The following is a 21,754-nucleotide window of genomic DNA, read 5'->3' as shown; positions in this document are numbered from 1 at the left end:
TTAAAGGACCAGTGTGTAGAATTTAGTGGCATGTAGCGATGAGGTTACAGATTACAACAAACCGAATACCCTCCTCCCCTTCCAAGCGTTTAGGAGAACCTACGGTGGCTGCGAAACTTGTGAAAAACATGAAAGGCCCTCTCTAGAGCCGGAGTTTGATTTATCCGTTCTGGGCTACTGTAGAAACATGGCGGTGCAACATAGTGGCCTCTGTGGAAGAGGACCTGCTCCCTATGTAGATATGAAAGACTCATTCTAAGTGACGGAAACACAATGATTCTTAGTTTCAGGTGATTATTCACTAATTAAAACTTATGAATATTATATTTCACTAGATGCCACTAAATTCTTCGTGCTGCACCTTTAACTGTTCATCAGTGTGGGTAAAATAGGTAAGTGTAATTAACTAGTCATAGATAGAGGAGCTAGTGGAGTAGGTAAAACAAAATTTCACGCAACAAACTGCCCCAACTTTTGTTTTAGAATGAAAAACACTGGCATGGTCCTGAAGACAACATGTGTCTTATTTTGAAATGTAAACGGATGTGGTACGTTTGATTCCTGTGACGCTTGACACCGGTCCGACCGGCAGCGGGCTGCCAGTACTGTTGTGGTCTCCACTTGGCTCGCATCGTCCAGGCGGGCAGCTATGTGACGGTGTGGCCGCTACTGTATCCCGGTCTCCCCCGTCCGCTCAGGATGGACCCGAGGAGAGCAGAACCGGACCGAGACAGCCCCGCCACGCTGTACGGGGAATTCACGGTTACCGGTAACCGAAAAGTCAGGTGTGCCGTGAGCCTGACCGAGAGGGAGCTCATAGTCCAGAGGCTCACCTCGGCACCTGTGGGGCGGAACAAGGTGGTGCTCAGCCTGAAGGACTGCGTCGGCTGCCGGGCTCACCGGGAGGATGACAACGCGGACCCGGCGGCGTACTTGGTAGCCTACTTTTACCCGCTCAAACGGCGCTGGATGAGTTCCGGGGTGTCGCGGCAGAGAGTGGAGCAGAGTTTTCGGTTCGCCGCGCTTCAGGACCCGCGAGACAACCTGGAGGAGGCGGAGAGATGGGCTCGAGCCGTCCGCGAGCGCAGTGACAGGCAACAGCACCTTAGAGACGGTGAGACGCGCGTGGTGGTTAACCACAGGAAAAAAGTTTGTCTGTGTCAAAGTTAACTGAGGGGTGAAGAGTTTCAGGTCTCACACGAGTCTGTTCACAGTTTTATGAATTACTATGAAGAGAAACCAGACTGTGTGTCTGCTCGAGGCAAAGACATGTCAACTGGATATCATTGTTCATCTATTGATTTATTGATTATCTTAATTAAGAAAAATAAGAAACAAACTTTAGTAAGTTTTCACATACAAGGAATTTGTCTTGTGCTGTATAACAATCAAAAATAGAAAGTATACAAAGTGAGAAAAATACAGATACTACAAAAAACAGGTGGTATAAATATATGAATAAGATTTTATGATAAACAATATGTGAAGAGAGCTGTATTGCCTTCTATATGTAGGTTATGAATCTAATCTAATCTCTGAGGCAAAAATGAGCTGTTTCTGACTCAGTTTCTCCCACTTTCTGTTCATTGTGTAGGCCAGTTAACGTTAGTAATGAGGTTGTGTTACTTTAACCTAAATGTAGAGCTGCAATGATTAGTCGATTGATCAATTTGTCAACTATTAAATTAACTGCCAACTATTTTGATAATTGATGAATCATTTTGAGCCATTTTTTTGAAGAAAAAAAATGTCCAAATTCTCTGGTTCCAGCTTCGCAAATGTGAATATTTTCCGGTTTCTTTAGTCTTTGTTGACAGTAAACTGAATATTTTTGGGTTGTGGACATTTGAAGACGTCATCATGGGCTTTTGGGAAACAGTGATCGACGTGCTTCACCATTTTCTGCCATTTTATAGATCAAACGACTAATTAATCGAGACAATAATCCACAGATGAATCGATAATGAAAATAATTATTAGTTGCAGCCCCACTTAAATGGATGTAAATGCTCATTGGAAGCACCATCTACTGGAATAATAGGGGCTTTAGACCAGATCTTGTCTCAAGCTGCTGTAGGTACAAGGTTGCTGCCTGGAGGCTTCTACCATTTCAGTTTATAATGTGCTCTAGTGGTGCGAAGTGTATTAAGAAACACATTTCCAGTGAATGAAATGACCACAGATTAACTGCGACGTGATGAACCTGGAGCTGAATGCTTTGCTGGTTTATCATGCAGCCTCATCTCAGCTATCAGCTGGTTTAACACCGAAGACTGCAGTGATTATGAGTCAGATTTTATCACCAAGTCAAAAATGATCCAGCAGAACTGATATGTGATTACTGACGGTTATTTATATAGACGACGTTTTGTTGAACTTATGAATATTTACATGACTTATTTTTCATTTTTGATGAATCTGCTGATTTTCTTGATTAACAGTTTTGTCTAGACAACGTCAGACAACAGTCGGTCGTCGTCAAATTTCTCGTTTTGTGTGACCAACAGAAAATATTCAGTTTAATTATCTCATGAGTCAAAAGTAAAGCAGCAAATTCTCACAACTACAAAGCTGGAACTAGAAAATATTTGTCATTTTCTAGTATTTTCTTAAACAATGAAGGAAATAATTGGCGATGAGTTTACTATCAATCAACGAATTGATTAACTGACTAATAATTTCAGCTGTTGTGGCTGTTTCATTAGTCACTTCCAGGAAATAACCTCCAGGACCTGCAGCGAGGACAGATCCTGTCAGATCCCCCTTGATTATGATTCACTGATTTTTGGAAAGACTTTGCAGATTTTGATCCTTCCTGTATTTCAGACAGTCCATCATGAGTCCAACAACATTATAGGAGAGCAGTGTTGAATTGGTGTTTTTAAAGACATCGTTAGCTGCTCTCAGTCAGTCATTACTCAGCAAGTACTGACTTTCTTCTTGTATATATTCCAATCTACTTCAACTGGTTCATACTGAAGAAACTTCCTGTTTTATTCACATTATATTGATTATTGATTTTGCCCTGCAGCTTTTAATTAGCTATATAGTTTCCTCTGCTTATTTTCTGCTTTCAGCATTGTCAGAGGCTTTTTCTCCATTAGCTTTAAACTACTCTTTAAATGAATAAAACAACAGATCACATTTCATTAACTACAGAACGCAAACAAACCATTTGAACATAAAAGGTGTCTGGAAAACACAAGGCTGTATTACCTCTACGATATTACCACTAAATGTCACGAGGTTTATCCTGTACAGAGCTGGATTCTTGTCTCTTATCAGCTCTGCTGTGTAAAAGGCTATTGCATTACCTTTAACCTACTCCTGAAATGAATAAAACAACAGGACTGGTGTGGTATCAAGAGTCACGTTTCAGTAACTCCAGTCAGCAAACAAACCTTTTTAACATAAAAGACACCTGAGAATCACGAGGCGGTATTACTGCTATTGAGTTCATGCAATGCCAAGAGGTATAATTACTCCTGAGGGAAACGAGCTATAATTGGAGATTTCTAAAGATAAGTTATCTCGTTATTTGTCCGCTTCGTCAAACTGTCCCATCTGAATGAAGAAATATCGAATGTAATTTATGCCTCGCACACAAACTTTTTCCTCCACACAGCCCTGGTATCAGTGGCACAGTGTGACCCAGATAGCGTTTCCCAATCTGCACAAATGTTTTTTTAACGAGACAAAATATGCTGCAATTCTATACTGCCTGTCATTGTCACAGGAGGAAATAACAGACTTTTGGTAACTAAAGACAGTATTATATGCTTAGAATAATGCTGTCAATCAACCACCTCGAGTTTAACCTGAGACATTGACCTAGTAAGTTTTCACCTGAGGACAGAAACCCAAACACAAGTGTCTCCATGGCTTCACCTGCTCTGTAGTCATCTAACGGACTTCTCGTTATTCAGACCGACACACAAATCTCTTAACACCTGCTGTGTCTGTTGCCATTTCTGCAGACATGGAATTTAATTTGTACTTAAGTTTAATCTAGATCAGGGGCGTGTGGTCCGCCCATCCTGCAATTCCAACTGTGAAATACATATTTTAATGAAAAATTGTTATTGTTGTGTTGTGTGTAAATGTCAGTTCTTACTCTCACATAAATCAAACATAATTACAGAAATGTGAGACTAATGAAAAAGTGCTGCCTACGATCTTTGTCTATGTGCCAGAGGGCGTACGGAGGTATGTGTGTAATATGTTTGGGTTTTCCTGGTGGCCCCTGATTGGTTGACACCGCGTCTATAATAACTGGATCTGGTTATGCCAAAGAATGTTGCCAGATCGGGCGATTTTCCGCCCAGTTGGGTGGCTTTAGGGTGGATTATGTTGGTAAAAATGAGCTCGGGTGGGTGGGTTGATAAAATTTCGACCTTGTTGGATGCTTTTCTTATTTTTTTCAATATATATGACGTTTTTGAACCACACTGCTAGAAGAAAGGTGTGCATGTGTGAATGACCAGGCTGGTCAACCTGACGCACTCACCGGCTTCGAGCTGGTCAGACCAGCTATTCTGCTTCTTTATTGGATAACATTTACCCCCTGAAGGCAGGTGAAACGCACACGGATTGTTGTGGTACTGTGGTGATAATTGTAATGTGAAAGCAGTTGCTAAGTGGCCACCAAAAGATACTCTTCTAAACTTTTAGAAACCACTAGCCTAGCTGCTAGCCACCAGCAGCTGGCTCTCTGCTACATCGTACGGCACACAGCTACAGGCCGTAGCCACGGCGCTGATCCAGACAGGGACGCTAATAGGTCAAATTCTAACAAAATGCTCTAACACTCAGTACTGCACCTGAATGCTCTGCTAACGTGCTGCTTTCACCACGTCACCTGTGTAGACGTTGTGTTAGCTGCTGGAGTGGCTGTAGTTTCTTAGTCATGTTATAGGATTTTTATATCAGTGTGATGAAGGTTTTTAATTTGCAGGATTATTCAAAAACAGACATTTCTGGTTATTTTTTTATTGCATACATTAAAAAATTCTCAAATGATTGTCCAGACAATGTATTATATCAGGATACATATCAATAATGTGATCTAAAAGTACATATATTGTCATAAAGGATTTCATAGAAGAATGTTGAAGAGAACCAGAAATGCTGAAGAAATAAAAACATCTGAGCATGTGCATCGTCAGTAGCATTCATCTGAAACCTCGTTCAGGCTGCAGGGGTCTTTTGTATTTCTGGAAAGTGGCGAGATTATTCCAGTCTAACTGACAGTCTACACTAAGCTGCTCATTATGCCAGAAGCCTTGTGAACCATAATAAATCATTTTTGGGAGCTCTGCATCCAAACCATTAGTCTGAATGAGGTCAGTGCCGCCTGTCTGACCTCTCTATCAATATTAGTGCTTGTGTCATTGGCTTGACTTCTGGTGCGCTCGCAGAATTATTCAGAAAGCATCTGTTTCCACCAGATCTACTTACCTCTGACAGGTAGAAGATGAAACGCAACTCCAGTCTGCATGAATGAATTATCTCAGCCTTGGTTCTAGGTTCACAACTATATTCTTCTCACAGTGTTATAGCAAAGAGATTCGTTCCATACGAGGCTGACTCTGTGCTTTTTCACAATCACGCTCAGGTCGATCAGCGTTGCATCTCCGCTCTAATAGACGACGCCGTCAAACTGTTTGACAGACTCCACTTTCCTGTTCATTGCATCAATACTAGTTTGCATGATAATGATCATCCATCACACCAAACATCTGCTGGGGTCACGCAACAAGCCTTCAGTTGGCCCGCGGATGAGAGAGATAATCTGAGTGGCCTTAAACCACAGGAGGGCTGGAGATGATGGTGCAAATCAAGGGGCGAGGATTTTACACAATTGCATTTATCATTACTATCATTATTATATTTATCAATATATTCTTAGTTTGTATTCCATGTTTATAACAAGACTATAATCAGATGGTTTGTTTCTGTCTATGATGGTTTTGGACCAGGAGCAGAATATACTGTATATGCATGTAATGCTGCAACTCAAATTATTTTTATTAGTGATTAATGAGCTGATTATTTTCTCAATCAATCAATTCATTCATTGGTCTATAAACTGCGCTTCTTTTGTCCAACCAACAGTCCAAAACTAAGATATTCACTTTACGATCACATGACAAAGAAAAGCAGCAAATCCTCACAAGTATGAAGCTGGAACTGAGGGATGTTTTTGGATATTTGCCAGAATAAATCACTTCAACGGTTAATCAGTTATAAAAATAGATGCAGATTATTATTTGTTAATCCACGAATTGATTGATTATTTTGACTCCACATGCATGTTGGGTGAGGGTCAGCTGACTGTTGGCTTTAATCTTTATGGTGTATTTAACTTTCAGCAGCTGATAAGAGGCGACATGAGGTGACACATCCATCAGTCTTTGTTTTCACTTTGTCATCAGCTGAGTGTATCAGAGCCCTGATTTAAGTTCCCATAAATTTGATCCCTGCTGACAATTAAAATTGACACTTAAGCCGCATTGCCAAGTATTTCCTATATGGTATTAATTCCATGTTGTCAATAAATGGATTCGGTTCAGCTGTGGACAGCATGAGTCAGGTGATGGCAGCAGGCGGGAGAGAGTGTACTAATATTGATCAAATCAATCACTGCGGGTCGTCATCTGGCTTAAGCACTTGGCTGCCACAGTCTAATGACAATGAATTACAACAAATTACCAACTAATGGGAATCAATTAATTGGGGTTTGAATATATCAGATCACTGTCAGCCACAGATACGAGCTCACTGGGACTGTTGTTCAACCCGTTTCATTGTGTAAGATTTCTGTTTCTGGGTCAGATGCTGTAATGTTTTCACTGTGTAGCTCTCGTGATATTACCAGATCCAGTAGATGCCGAGTCCACGCTGATGTGAAGCCACAGTGACAAGTTGAGTAAATTCTTGGCTTTCTAATCGGTCAGTGAAGTCAGTAACAGTATGATCAGCATGGTTATTAATATGAATGTTCATTCTGCTGTGACTGGTGATAGTCAGTGAGTTAGACACTTCGGAAAGAAATAGTGAGTACAGGTAAATCAAAATGACTAAAATTAGAAAATAGCAGCTCCTCTCTTGTCCTATTTAATCAAATACTAAAATTACACACACAATGAGTCGTAGCATCACTAATAAAGAAAACATTGTAAGAGATTTTACATCAAGTGAAGTTAAATGGATTGTGTCTAATTAAAACTTTGGGTGATTAAATTATCTGCATGATGCAGAATGTAGTCAGATGTCAAAGATTTTTTCTCGTAGTAGTCCTGGTCTTAATAGGAACGGCAGAAATGGGACCACATTGTCAGAAAAGCCCAGCAGACGGTATACATGTCCAATACTGACGGAGCCGAGACTCGCTCTCTCTTCCGTGGTATCACTGACAAAATCTGCTGCTAATTTTTGAAGAGACGTCCCCAGATTGCACAATGAGCCGGGAGCGTACATTCATGCGTTTTGTTATCATCTGTCTTGATTCATCCAGACTTCATCTGCGAGACCGGAAGATAAATCATAAAAATTAAACAGTGATGACACAACTTCCTTATCAGCTTCGCTTTGTTGTAGTCTCCTAAGTTTTTCTTATGTAGGTGAGATTCTGTTTATGTCAAATAAACAAAAAAAAAAAGATTTTAACAGTCAAGTGTTGAACTTTAGAAGGCCAGAAACACTTGAGTCCTTTCTCAAAAGTTCAGAGGTCTTTCTGATTCCCCTGGACTGAGTTGCACTAACTGTTTGTACCCATCACTGAGTTTGTATATAAAGTCCCCCCTACATTCTTAGTAACTACTAGTGGTTTACTAAATCCGGTCGCACCATTAAAACCTAACAGTCTTATCTAGTAAACACTTGTAAACATGTGTTTTCTAGATAAGACAAGCATTAGTGATGTGTGAATCGGTTCCTAGGAAACATCAGTACATTACAAAGCAACCAAATATGTAAACAGGAAGTCACTATAGCATCACATAGTGATGTCACTTCCAAAAATAGCAGTTTTAAGGGCCAAAAGATAAAATAAACTTAACTGACAATCCTTTATGAATATACAGGACACTTTCTCATTCAAGTTAATTGGAAAGTGTGTCCAAAACCTTTAACTGGTCCTGTATATTCATATTGACTTTCTTCTGTTTCTATCTGGATACCTGCAGAAATATGTGTGTTTCAGAATTAGTATTCATGTAGTTTACAGTGAGAGGGAAATATTTGATCATGCTGAGCTAACTGTCGTTATTTGATCATTTAGTCAAACATTATCGGTGTAAAGTTTTGTAATTTGAGGTTTAGTGGGGTTTTTTTGTGTGGACTTTAAAGGTCAGATATATCGACCATGTTCCATATTATCACTTTTCTTCTTCAGTCTAAAAGGGTCAGATATTAGCAAGCTAATGTTAGCTTTGTCATGTTCATTCATTCAGCTATGTGATGCAACAGCTACACCTGGCAGTTAGCACATGTAAACATAAACAACATCTAATCTCTACAGAAGAACTAGTTTGTGTGGTGAAACCGGTTTGAATTTAGTGATGTGCAAATCATTAGGAAGCGCTTGCATCATAACTAGGCTAAGTTTTAACTTGCGTACTGCTAGTGCAACCGGCTCCATAATCCAAACATGTAGCAGCAGTTTTGGCTCATCCTGTGGATGCTCTTTGAGCTCGTAGCTTTTTGATTCGGAGCGGCAGCGTCAATCTTGTCCAACATATAGCTTTATTTTTCTTCTCTTTTCTCCCTGAATGGCATCACAATTCATTTACTAGAGAAGGTGTTTGCTTAGTATAGTGAAATAGTAGCCTTGGGGTAACCTCCAGGGCTGAGTACTATCAGTGTTATATGTGTCTTGACAAACTGTAGATGCTACTTCTAGTTCTACCTTGTGTTTTCAGTTCAGCATTGGCCTTTGACCTCCTTCATAGTTTGCGTCCTTATAAGGAATTTATTATCATCAGTGTCAGTAAGATGCTATTCACACAATCTGTGGAGACAAAACATCAGCTGCATTTCATCACACTGTAGATTCAGATTCTTACTCAGGGAGTGTTTCATTGAGGTTGGACAGTAGTGACACATCGAGTTTTGTACATGTTTTAAAAGGCTTTTGAATCATCACAAGGATCATGACCTGTGCTGATGCACTATAACTGAATAAAAGTGTTAATTCAGTGTGAAACCATGGAAACAGAAATGACGGAAAATCAGATGAGAAGCACCTAGCTCGACATTCTCGGGGGAACTGGTGTTGCTCCTTTTAGCAGCCAAATCCAGGCCTCTCTCAGCCAGTCGATCCTGTTACTGATACATTACCGCTGGCAGAGTTGAAGCTGGGACACTGGTTGGTCAGCTCTATTACACAATTTCAGAAATACAAGCAGAACTATAATACAACAGAAATATTTTTAATTCCACTTTTTCTGGGCTACAAAACACAAACAGGAAGTCGAAGGAGTCAAAACATTGACTCAGTCATCAGAAATATTTGGTCATTTGTGAAATTCAGAAATGATGAAAACAAAACTTCTGACGTTGCTTTGCAGGTGATATGGTTGAATATCACAGAATATTCGTCCCACATAATATATGTATATATATATATTACAGTTAGTTGGGCAGTCCATCATTTTTCATCAAGAAAGAAATTTGCTGCAGAACAAGTAGGAGGACATGTTGGGTTGTTCTCCGGCTGAAACTGTTGGCTGAATGCAAAAGCAGTTGTGACGCTACTTTAATGGCCTAATAAAGTTAGAAATGGTTTTACTACTGAACACACCACCTTTACACTCTTTAAACTTGTTCGTAATGAAAAAACATCCAATAAAGATGCTTTTAAGGGGTACTGCATTAATTTACTGCAGCTGTTCGTAGCCTCTCTCCGTATAACCACAGCGGTAATGAACTTCTGTTACTGACCTACTGACGGCTGATTACTCTCATTTATTAGTGTGTTTGTTGACATGTAAACATACTCTCACACAGTATTTAATGTATGGCTGGTTTTGGAGACGTCAGTGCTTTAGTGCTGTATGTAAAGTATTGCGCTGTATAGCTTTCTGGGTGTGTGAAGCCTATAAACCATGTGACTAATCCCATCAAGGATCACACCCTTGTGATTAATGAGTCTTTAACGACAAGACTGATGAAACCTCCTGATTCTTTTACAACAGAAACCTCATAATTCATTCATAACAGGTTGTATCTCTTGCTAGTAAAGGGTAAAAAAAATGATATCAGGTTACAGTTACAGTCCCTTATGCAATTTGAATATTAGAAGTGTGTGTGTGTGTGTGTGTGTGTGTGTGTGTGTGTGTGTGTGTAGTCAGACAGCAGAGGTAGCAGCAGTCCTCTCCCCGAGGACTCCTCCTCATCAGACATACGCTGTGATAGAGCTTGACGTGCTGTCGAGACCTCTGATTCAGCCGCTCTCTCCGTCTCTCTCTGGAGAGCTTTCTGTTGTTCTGGGGGCTCACAGCAGCTCTGTGTCAGTAATGACAGCGTCCTGCCCTTCCTCTTACCCCGAGCACATCCAAATGGTGGAATGTACTGGTGAAATCTGGCAAAATGCACTCTGTCTTCAGCTTCCTTAAATAAAAACATGTTGGTGAAGGAATGCTTCAAACTCTGTTCATTTCCTTGTAAAAAAAAAAAAAAAAAATTCTCAGCAATAAAGACGTTCAGTGTTTGCTTTTCCCAGAAATGGTCACTCAAGTCATTCTGTGATAAGCTGATGACAACAGAAACCACCAAATGACCAGTCAGACTGCAGAGCAGCTGCTTCACCTCCAAAAAAGACTTTCTTTTTTCCTAGTAAAAGAAACATGTGGTTATGTTGTTTTTTTTTTATATCGGGAAGTCGAAGTGCATTTCCTACATACGCTGGCACAAAGCCGACCTTTTACAGTATGTATTCTGTCTTTTTTTTTTTTTTTTTTTTTTTTTTTTACAGTTTGCAGTAAAATCTCATGTTTTGCTCCAAGTGTTTACTGCATATGTTTTTCTTTAAATCTGACAGAAGTGAACGTACAGTTCAGCAAAGTGCATTAATTAAGCATTTAAGCTCCAGCTCTCATTGAAAGAAAACTTTCACTGAGCACTAAATTAGCGGTGATGTAACCGGCTGAGTGTTGGAAAGTTTTTGCTTTGGAGTTTGTTTTCATGCGGTGGTCTAACCTCCCCTCCCTAATCTGACCCTGCGGACTAAAATACCCACATGAGACGTCCCCCCCCCCGCTGCTAACGGATAACAGCACATGCATCTCTGTATAACAAAGCTTAGGATACAACTAGATGACAGACAGTGCAGGATGAATTTTAATAAAAACCTCAATGTCATAAACTCGCTGCTTTTCTTAATATAGACCCACTGCCGGCTAACCACCAGCACCTCCTCCTCCTCCTCCTCCTCCTCCTCCTTCCACACCCTTTGTGGTCTGGCTCAGCAGAAATCTGCTTGTGTGCTCGAGCAGCCTTCACTCTTTGATTTACAGTCGGTGTTACGGACACGAGTTATCACCTCACTGCACCCTAAGTGTTACTGCAGTCAGGTGCAGGGAGGTGAGACGAACTCCGGTTAAAGGTGCAGTCAGTGATCAAGTTGTAAACAAATGAGAAGTCCAACGACCAAAAGTAAAGTTCGTAAAGACTGCAGTAAAACAGATTTATATTCATTTATGATAATGACACGCAGAAAATCAAATCCTTCAATTATATTAGAATAAACCTGCAAATTAAATGGTACAAATGATTACTGATTGTATTCTTCATTTGCATACTTTCATGATGTTTGTGATGTTAATTATTCTGGTATGAATATATTCATGTTGAGGTAATGTATTAAAATAGGAAAGGAAGCGAAAAATGCATCTTGTAATTATCTTGTAGTTTTTTTTAATGCTGTAAATGGTATTTCAGTCTAGAATAATATAAATACATATAAATAAGAAGCCTGTCATATAACTAAAACTGAAAGCACACAAGCAAAAACAACAATTCATCCTTCCATAATGTAAAAAGTGACACCAAATGGTCCAAATCAATTTGCACTTCGGTCTGGATGGGAGCCTTGGCCTGCGATGCATGTCACAATGAATGATATGACATTTGAGTATAAGATCACCAGTAGCAGAAACGAACATCTATAATCATGATGGATCCACCCCAGACATTGTTCTGTCTCTCTGGATTTCCATCGTGAGGTTACGGCTGGTATGTAGTTAACTACAGTACGCTGTTGAAGCTCGGTTTAGAGGCTGAACATTGCACAGATATCAGATGACAATCTCATATCTGCTGAGGCTGAAACTGGAGGATGATATGGATGCAGCATAGAGTCATCCACCAATAGTTTAAGTCATGTCTTGCGATATTTAAATAGATTTTATGGCTTTAGTTTGTGTAATTGCACATTTTTTTATTGCGCTTCGCCTTAACCGCTGATGGGCAGCTTGGATTTTTATTATTTTTCTTTTGGTTATGGTTTTGAACACAAGATTTTCTCCACACACATTAATGACTATGAGGTACAGACTAGTAGCTGACTCCTCAGATTGTCTGGGACAAAACTTAAATTTATTAGATGGGACATATCTGTCATAATACAGGAGGCAGGGAGAGAATAAGTACCAGGTCAAATACATGTTAATCCACTAATCCCTTAAATGTGGAAATGGGATTCCCTTCTAATGGGTGTTTGTCAGGGCTTAGAGCCCACGTCCCCACCGTGCAACAGGCAGAAATGTAAGACTGTCTTCAGTCAGACACAAAGCTGTTGGTGGGTAGGTGGACATGGGTGGAGGTCCTCACATCCTTACTGTAGATCTGTATTTGCATGAGAATGATAAAAAAAAATATGCTTTCAATACCCATTTACAGCAAAGTTTCAACTGATATGAGCTGACATTTAGTAAGAAGTTGCAGCACTGATTTATTTTCAGTCTAATGTCCTCTGCAGACTGAGAGAAGCTAACATTATGAAACCACAGGACGCTGAGTGATATCTGCCACAGACAGTGCACACGCCAGTGAGCACACATGTACACAAGAGCCACCAGCAAGCATATAGTATGAACATTTTAGCCACACTAGTAATATAAATGTCGGTTGGGACGTTGGTTGGTCCACCACTTTGGTCCAGACATAAATATCTCATCAACTATTGGATGGATTGTCATGAAATTTGATACAGATATCAGCGCCCCCCTCAGGATTCATTATTAGTTATCTAGAGCCACCATCAGGCCAACATTTCAGTTTGTCCAATACTTTGGTTTATGATCAAATACCTGCTTAACTAATGACATCAGCCTCAGCTGTACTCTGTGTTTAGTGCTAATTAGCAAATGTTAGCGTATTAACATGCTAACCTAAGATGGTTAACATTATACCTGCTAAATATAAGAATGTTAGCGTTGTTAGCATGTTAGCATGCTGACGTTAGCTGTAGACTCTTCTTGTTTACTGGCTTAATGATGGTCAATGGTTGGTTCCCACAGTTAAGTGACAAATCAGCAGCAGAACTAGTTTTCAAGAGGATTTAGTAAAACCCTGTGTACTGTACAGTTTGTGCTTCTGTGATTATGATTCAAACATCAATCTGTCCTTAGTTTTCCTTTGTGTGTATAAGAGCTCTGCAAGTACTTACCAGCTGTGTGTTGCATAGATGTTGTGTTTTTCTTCACATGTATGTTAACATGAAGCAGGACACGTTGTAAGAGCGCCATCCTTTTCCTAAACTGAAACGCACATTTAAGCAAAAGGCAAACAAACATGTCCTGATGTCTCTTCTCTCTATTTAAACCCCCTAATGAGATGAAATCTGGAGGGGTCCCATCTGAGTGTCTTAATTCATGCCGGCTGAGCTGTGTGCGTCAGGCTCGGCTGAGCGTGACAACAGTCTGGCGCTTTTGCAGTTTTCATAGAGATCGCTACTTCTTGCCTTAATCACAGAAAGTTAACGGTTGGCCGTGCTTCACCGCGGAAGGAGAGCTAATTTGAGGGAAGTTGAGTGAGACACTGGTATGACTGACGTACGCATATCACAATGAGTCAGTATGAGCCAAGCAGTGACGACACCTTTTGAAAGAGAGAGTGACCATGTAAGGTCATGAATAATTTCATGTGTTTAAATAATGAATATGCAACATGCTGAGTAATGGTTGCATGTTTCACTTTAACGTCTGGACAGCCTAAATACAAACAAATAAAAATATTAAAGAGATGATTCTAGTTTCTATCTAAAATAAAATTGGAAAACACACATTTAATACCTGAACGTAAGAAACATGTATGAAGTTTATGGTTAAACCTTGTCCAGTTGAGGGAAAGTGACACACTGCTGTCAGACAAAGCTAAGAAAGTTGTCTATTCTCAGTCTCTATATGCACCCAGATCGTTATTATAAGGAACCTTGGCGGAAAAAGTGTTTTTTCCGGCTCTAGGGTTTTTCCCTTTCATTTAGGCTGTTATTTCCTATGGCGAATACGTCAGTAGTGATTATTCCATTAAGATCTGGGACAGTTCCCATGCTCTCGGTTTGAAGAGAGCTTATGAGACGTCTGTAATCACAGATCAAGTCTAGTTGAGATGCAGAGCGGAGCTTTGTTGCCGTTGTTGTTTTTTTCATCTTTTTCGTTTTTTTGGCTGCTGTTTGTGATGATGATGATGATGATGATGAAGCAGTTTGCTGGCTTCTTAAACTACGGTAGTGTCATCCGTTTCATCACTTTATCTGACACACTAACAAGCTTTTTGTTCTTTAATTGATTCGTCAGGGTAATAATAACTAAATCCAAGCTCTGACATAATTGTTTACTAAAGCTGATTACATAAATAACCAGAAACAGAATGAAGTCGCCGCAGGAACGAACCAAAATAAGTGTCTTTAACCGCATATGTTCATCAGCAGCAACATATATCATCACTTGACAATCAGGGCTACACCCATCCCTATACAAACAAACCAGACACATTATCTGCTGTCATAAACCACCAGTCCTCATTTGAAGAAAATAACCCGTATTTGCTTTAAACATCCACTGCAGAAAGTCCAGCATGGTGGACGATGTGTAATTATAGATGTGGGGGGGGAGGCGTGTAAAATAGATTTTCTCTACATTCGTGTTGATTTTAGTGTGTTTTATTAGACGCGTGTCATACTTTGGCTCCGTGCCACAGCGCCGCTGCAGCCGAGCTAATGATAGAGGAGGAAACCCGGAGCGTGGACAGACAGAGACGAGGAGATAGATAGTGCCCTCTGGAATGTTTTGAGAAGGGAGGGGTGGCACACAGGAAGTGGCATGGGGTTGGATTTAGCCAACAAGGTCTGCGCGGTTGTTTGGGGCACAGAGACAGCAAGGTCAGGGCCTTTCGCTGCCAGCTGTCATGCCAGCTGATTCATGAGGGCACTTCTTTCCCTCAGGAGTCCGGTCCTTATGATTCTGAGAAAACTCCACAGGAATATTCATCCTACGGAGAAAGCAGCTGGGCAGCTTTCAAAGGAATGCTAGGAAATGTGATTTGCAGGTTCTTCAGTAGAGCTGCAACCATTAGTTCGTAAATTCATTGGTAAATCGACAGAAATATTCATGACAGCTGGTTATTTTTCCAAGCAAAAGGCCATATTTTCTCTGATTTGCTGCTTTTCTTCATACGTGACGGTAAATTAAAGTTCTTGGTCGGACAAAACAAACTGAAGACGTCACTACAGGCTCCTCAGTGCGGTTGCCGTTTTTACAGAGTAAAAGATTAATCAATGATGAAAATAGTTGCAGTTCTGTTCTGCACTTCTCACTGCTGTGGGACTTGCTGCAGTGCAGTACTTATGCAATATTTCAGTAGTAATATTGCAGTATAATTCTCCCCATGTGGTCATGCTCATGTTTTGATTTATAGACTCATTCTTTGCTGCAACGATTCATTGATGAAATCGTTTGTCAGAAAATTCATCAGCAACAATTTTGATAATCAAATAATCATTATTTTAAAGGAAAAATGCCAAATATTTGCTTTTCCAATATGTGAATTTAAAGCTTTTATGTGTCATACATGATAGTAAACTGAATATTTTTTAAACTTTTGAACCACCAGGGATGTTTTTCACTATTTTCTGAAATTTTATATACAAATTGAATAGTTGATAATGTAAATGATCATTAGTTGCAGCCCTAGCACGTGTGATCTGGATTACTGCGTTGTTCTTTTTAAATGCTTTAATTGAAAAGCTTTAGACAGGTTGCACAAAACTCTGCTGCACGTCTTTTACTTGAACTAGAAGAGACTGGATCACGTTCCACCTGTTTTAGCTGCTTTACACTTCACACACACAAGTTTTTTGCTCATGTTTAAACCATTATGCAGCCAGACAACTAGCTAGTGTGCTTAATTAACTGAGTATGTAAGATGTTACATTCAGGATTATCAGGGAACAGAAAGGCCTTTAGGACTGAGGAGTTTATCACAGCACAGACAGACAGAGGTGAATACAAATAGGTAAACATGTGGTTATGTGTTTGAATATTTCTGACCTGTTTAACTGCATCCTTGTAGTTTCAGTGTGGCTCCGTTGGAAATGCGGTATCCACTCAGATTAAACCTGCCAATTATGCTTTTGAACCAGTTAGATGCGCTCATCCCTGGAGCATCTGCACTTCACTAGTTCCACCCATTGTTACTCATTCATCAGCTGTCAGACTTGTTTGTATGGTTTTCCTCCCTCCACGCTCACAGCGTTTTGATCTTTAAAACAAAATCCAGCAGACTGCAATACAAATCGCTCTCCAAGAGAGGAATATCAATGCAGGGGTTTTTTTTTGCCATATAGTTTTGTTTTTTTTTGTGTTTGTTGACAAGACGTGACATAGAAAACAGTCTTACTGGAGTGTGTTGTTTCTACAACAGAGAGGATTTTGTGTACCTCGCTGTAAATTTATCCCACAGCTGCAGTGTGTCCAATGTGGCTGATGGCTTCCTGTCCCACATGAGTGGAGAGGAGAGAAGAAGAGGCAACGAATAAGTAGTTAGCTCTAACTTTGATCAGACAAGTAGCAGAGAGGTTAAGAATCTCACTTCAGTTTTCTTAGAGATGATAGTGTGATGTGCTTTAACATTTGAGATGCAGTTACAGAACAGTTTTATCTTTATTCTCTGACTTCCATCACATTTCTATCTTGTTTTACTCCTCTGATCTCAAATACATCCTAATTGAATATTTTGGCAAAGCACAGACCTGCAGTACTTAATTAATCCTCGGCAGACGCTGTGGGACACAAAGCTAAAAGCAGCTCCTTCCAGTTTCTCCCTCCTTTAGCTTCACGCTGTGCTTCTGAAAGAGCGTAAATCTTCAGAGTGTTTTGAAAAGATTCAGGATCTGTGTTTGTAAGATCTTTGTAACCCCGCGTAACCCTCTGAAATCTGTTTGATCCCCGAGATATTTTGAACACTGATTTCCTCTCGACCCTGCAGCTAAAAACACACCGAAGAGAGAGACTGCTGCTTCTGTGCTTGTTCGTCTTTAGATGTGAGCAGTGTAGGATTAGTTTTTGTGTGTGTGTGTGTGTGTGTGTGATTGTGTTGAATGGTGTGTAACTGACCGCTGACCTTTGTTATTACTTGTATTCCACAAATCTCCTACTTGTTTTTTCATAATACAGACCACAGACATCAGATTGAAACTACAACGGGGGTGTTACAGCAGCAAATATGATATATTGTACTGTAGATAATAATAACTGAGAATTATACGACACATAAATGAAAACATTGAAAAACACAATCACATTAAACTCACAGAAAATACACCGAATATACAGAAACAGTGTTTTTATTAACAGATTTACAGAATGATTGGATCACACAGTCTGTGGTGGGAGAACAGATATATACAGAGAGATGTGTCGAGTAATGCAAATATCAGCTAATAATCAATTCACATTATTACTATATTTGTGCAGAACATCCGGCAGCATGTCCTGTGTGCCACATACATGGGGTTTTCCATTGCAGTAGACACTTAATCATTATAACCTCCTCTCCCCCGTGGATGCACCAGTCTTGTTCTTTTCTTTTATAGAATACAAATGAATCCGATGTTTTATCACCAACAATCCTTGTACAACGTCCCCTTTATTGCCAGAGTCTGTCAGGAGAGATAAAGGTGTCTCCTACTGGATACACCAGAACACACAGATCCCCCATGTCCAACTCTATTTCTCTGTAGATGTAAAGTATATTCAGCACTGTGGCTCTGCCTCAACTGCTTGTATTTATGACCCAACCGACACTTATAAAACCTGCTTATTGTCGACTTTTGTAGAAACAGAATTTCTTAAACATCATGTAAACAGGCCTGCTTTAAGGGATTAAGAACCTGATTGGTAAACACCAACAGATTTGATTGGATAAACCTGATTTCTTAACAATCTATTAGAGCTGCAACAATTAGTTGTTTAATCAATTAGTCGCCAGTTATTGAGGTCATTTGGAGTATGTTTTTAAGAAAAAAAGTCCAAATATTCTGATTCCAGCTTCTCAAATGTGACTATTTTCTGAGATTGACACATTGAGAATTGCCGGTCCACCTTAAAAGTCAGTCCACCTTAAGTTAGCCTGTTAAGCTAACGCGTTGTTGCTAACACTTCGGGGCTAACCCCCTTCGATAGATGAGCATTTTCTTTGTCTTGAGGAGCTGCAGCATTTATTAACTGACACACTGTGGTCTCTACATTTACTACCAGACCGACAATTTACCACTAAACTTTTCCTCCGCTCGCGCTCACGTCACGTTTCCGCCGCTCGCGCAACTACACACCCACATTTACACACACACGCACTGCCTTATGCCTTAACAGAGCAACGCTACTCTATTCATTCAGGGCAATACAGGGGAAACACTTAGTTTAGTCCGGTAAATGTCAACACATCTGCTGGTTAACCAGGTTTCCTGTTTGCTTGTGAAAAACATGCTGACTTACAAACATGCGGCGTGTTGACTGTTAGTCACATGTCTTGCTCTATTTTCATTTCTGCCTCTAAACTTTTTCCTCTTCGAATTTACTTTATTATGCAGACCTATTATCAAATATTTGAATCTCATTGTTAGTCTTAAAATATATTTTTTGTGTAAAAATATCTGATAGCAGCAGTTTCAAGATCAGAATCTACTTCAGTCAAGTTTCAAATGTTTGATATTAATGGTGACTTGGTGACTTTTAGTTGATCAGTCATGTGTCTTTTCTCTTCCCGTCGCTGTCAGTCATCATTGTTCTTTTTTCTCTGTAGGGGTGTTGATGAGCGAGCTGTCTCGTCCGTGCCGCATGATGCTGCTGGTGAATCCACAGAGCGGGAAAGGACAAGCGCTCTCTCTCTATAACAACCACATCCAGCGAATGCTCAACGAGGCCGGAGTCCCACACACACTGGTCATCACTGGTGAGTAGGAACACACACAGATATATGCAGCATAAGAACAAACACGTTACTGTGAACCATTATTGAAGGGTCTGAAACATCACTTTGGGTTCTGGATAATGGTGATCAACATTTTAGTTAGTTAATTAGTTAGTTTTAAAGCTCTAATAAGGCTCACACTCGTTCTAGGATAAACATTTTATTCAAAAAAGAATAAATGAATATTCTCTGGTGTTTCCTTCAGTTTTACCTGCCTTTTAATTTGCATCTGTGCAGCAGTGAGTGTGTGGGCTGCAGGATATCTTAGTAGTCAGTCAGTCCAGCCAAAGAAGCCTGCTTGAATGGCTTTTCATCCAATTCATGCTCAAGTGTCCTTGAGCAAGATATTTAATCCCCTCCTGCAGCACAGACTGAAAAGAAACTGGTCATAATAAATAAATAAATGAAATAAAAGATGTTAATCTCGGGCGTTTTTCATTTCACGGTTTATTGATCAAGTTGCTTGATTGCCAAATGAAATTAATAAACCTTGAATGACATAAGATGTTTGTACACACACACACGTGCATCACGCAAACCAAAAGCACACACAGTATGGATCCCTTACATGCACAGATAAACACATTTATCTCTGTTTTTATTACTGACATCTCTCAGAAATCACTTGTAACACACACACACACACACACACACACACCTCCTTCCATGTCCATGTCTTTTCTGTCCCAGTATCCCTCCTCTAGTTTAAATCCTCTTCGTGTTTTCATGCTGTCACCGACATTATGCTGATCAACTGCCTCTGACCCATATGCACGAGCAGAGCTGTTATGTAATAAATATGTGTACACACACACACAGTCAGACACACATATGGATAAAAACACATCCATGATAAACACACACATTTACACAAAATCCCCTTTTTGCCATGATTAGATTTGATATAATCTTGTGTATCATCATCACTATAATCTAGCCTGGGTGGTAATGATTATACAGTGCACACTCCCGTGTATATATAGCACGAGGACAGATAGATAACTCGACAGCAGATGTGCCGTAGATGTTCTCAGCCCGATCGTTTCAGTTGTTCTGTGTGAGTTTTCCCTCGTCTGTCATTTTGATTCTCTCTCTCTCACTCTGTCTGGGGCTGATCATGAATCAGTGCAGCGTCAGATAACAGACAAAAAACTATGTCTTTCATCGCAGTGGGAGGTGCACGCAGAGAGAAAAGAGGGCAGACAGAAAGAGAGAAACACAGCAAGGAAGAAAGACAGAAATCCTTGTACGTGCAGCGCTGGCACTGTGCTGAAAATATGAAAAAAACACACACACACACACAGACACACAAAAAAAGAGCTTTTTGTGAGAAATACTTTCTGACAAGTTAATCCCAAAGAATATATAACAATAGATTTAATCCGCATCTGTGAAAGAGCATGACTACTGACAGGAAAATTTGGGTACCTTGACTCATAGACTTCTGAAACAAATCTTTCACTCTAATCTCTAGTTTTAAGCCTCAAATGAAGCCTCAGTAAAAGAGCATTAAACTTTTTTTTTGGTTTACACGCAGTCTAGTAACGCCACAAGAATCCTAATTGAGCTCCACATAAAAGAAACAATCACACGCACGTTCATGTGGACTAGAATAATCATTTCAGTCTCAGCTGTGTTAAAGCTGTGATCTGTTTTTCATCAATAGAACATGCCATCATACGTCCTCTGTATGAGGTCAGGTCACACATGTTTGTTTGATAACGTATAAATCTTTTAAAAGTTGGTGCCACTTTTTAGATGATCAATTCATCTCTATCATAATTTACTTAATAAAAAATATGAACAACTAGGCTACTAACATTTAGTTAATGGTTATTAACGGTGAGAAAATAGTTACCCTTTATGCTTGCAAAGGGTTTTTCAGAACATGGCAACCCAAACGTTGTTCTAATTAATGGCTGATCATTGACACTTAATTAAATGTTTTATTTGTCACAACTTTTAAACTCATTACAAAGGTCTTGTTGGAGAATGGTACTGAAAAGTTTTTGCTCTGAAGCAAACATTTAACGCTTTAAAGCTCCGCGCATCAGATAATCTGCATATTTTAGACCCATGAGCATTCTGTGAGTGTTAAGACTTATCAGTTGAAACGAGATCGAACATTTCATCATTAACGAGTAAATGAAAAATTCTGCGAGAGAGCACCTGATGGAACACATTGTACCAGAGGACAGATGGAGAGATGGTAGCTGCTGTTAAAGCTGATTAAAAATGTGATTATAAATAGCTGGAGACCTGTATCCACATGAGTTCTTCTGCT

General features: G+C 39.8%; 1 protein-coding gene across 3 annotated transcripts in view; it reads left to right on the top strand.

The window, feature by feature from the left end:
- Window positions 1-496: 496 nt before the first annotated feature.
- LOC121905795 (sphingosine kinase 1-like) overlaps window positions 497-21,754 on the top strand; it is a 37,835-nt gene continuing 16,577 nt past the window's right edge. The window contains exons 1-2 of one of the 3 annotated variants that reach the window (XM_042424315.1): window positions 497-1,114; window positions 19,303-19,452. In XM_042424315.1, the coding sequence (XP_042280249.1) occupies window positions 700-1,114; window positions 19,303-19,452 (565 nt within the window). In that variant the 5' untranslated portion in view covers window positions 497-699. Of the gene's footprint in view, window positions 1,115-17,878; window positions 19,016-19,302; window positions 19,453-21,754 lie in introns of those variants that run through there. The other 2 variants (XM_042424333.1, XM_042424325.1) reach the window with 2 other exon arrangements.

The sequence above is a fragment of the Thunnus maccoyii genome, chromosome 2 (assembly GCF_910596095.1).
Source record: "Thunnus maccoyii chromosome 2, fThuMac1.1, whole genome shotgun sequence".
In the NCBI taxonomy this organism is placed as follows: Eukaryota; Metazoa; Chordata; class Actinopteri; order Scombriformes; family Scombridae; genus Thunnus; species Thunnus maccoyii.
The sequence above is the reverse complement of the archived record's forward strand: the minus strand, read 5'-3'. Positions and strand labels throughout refer to the sequence as shown.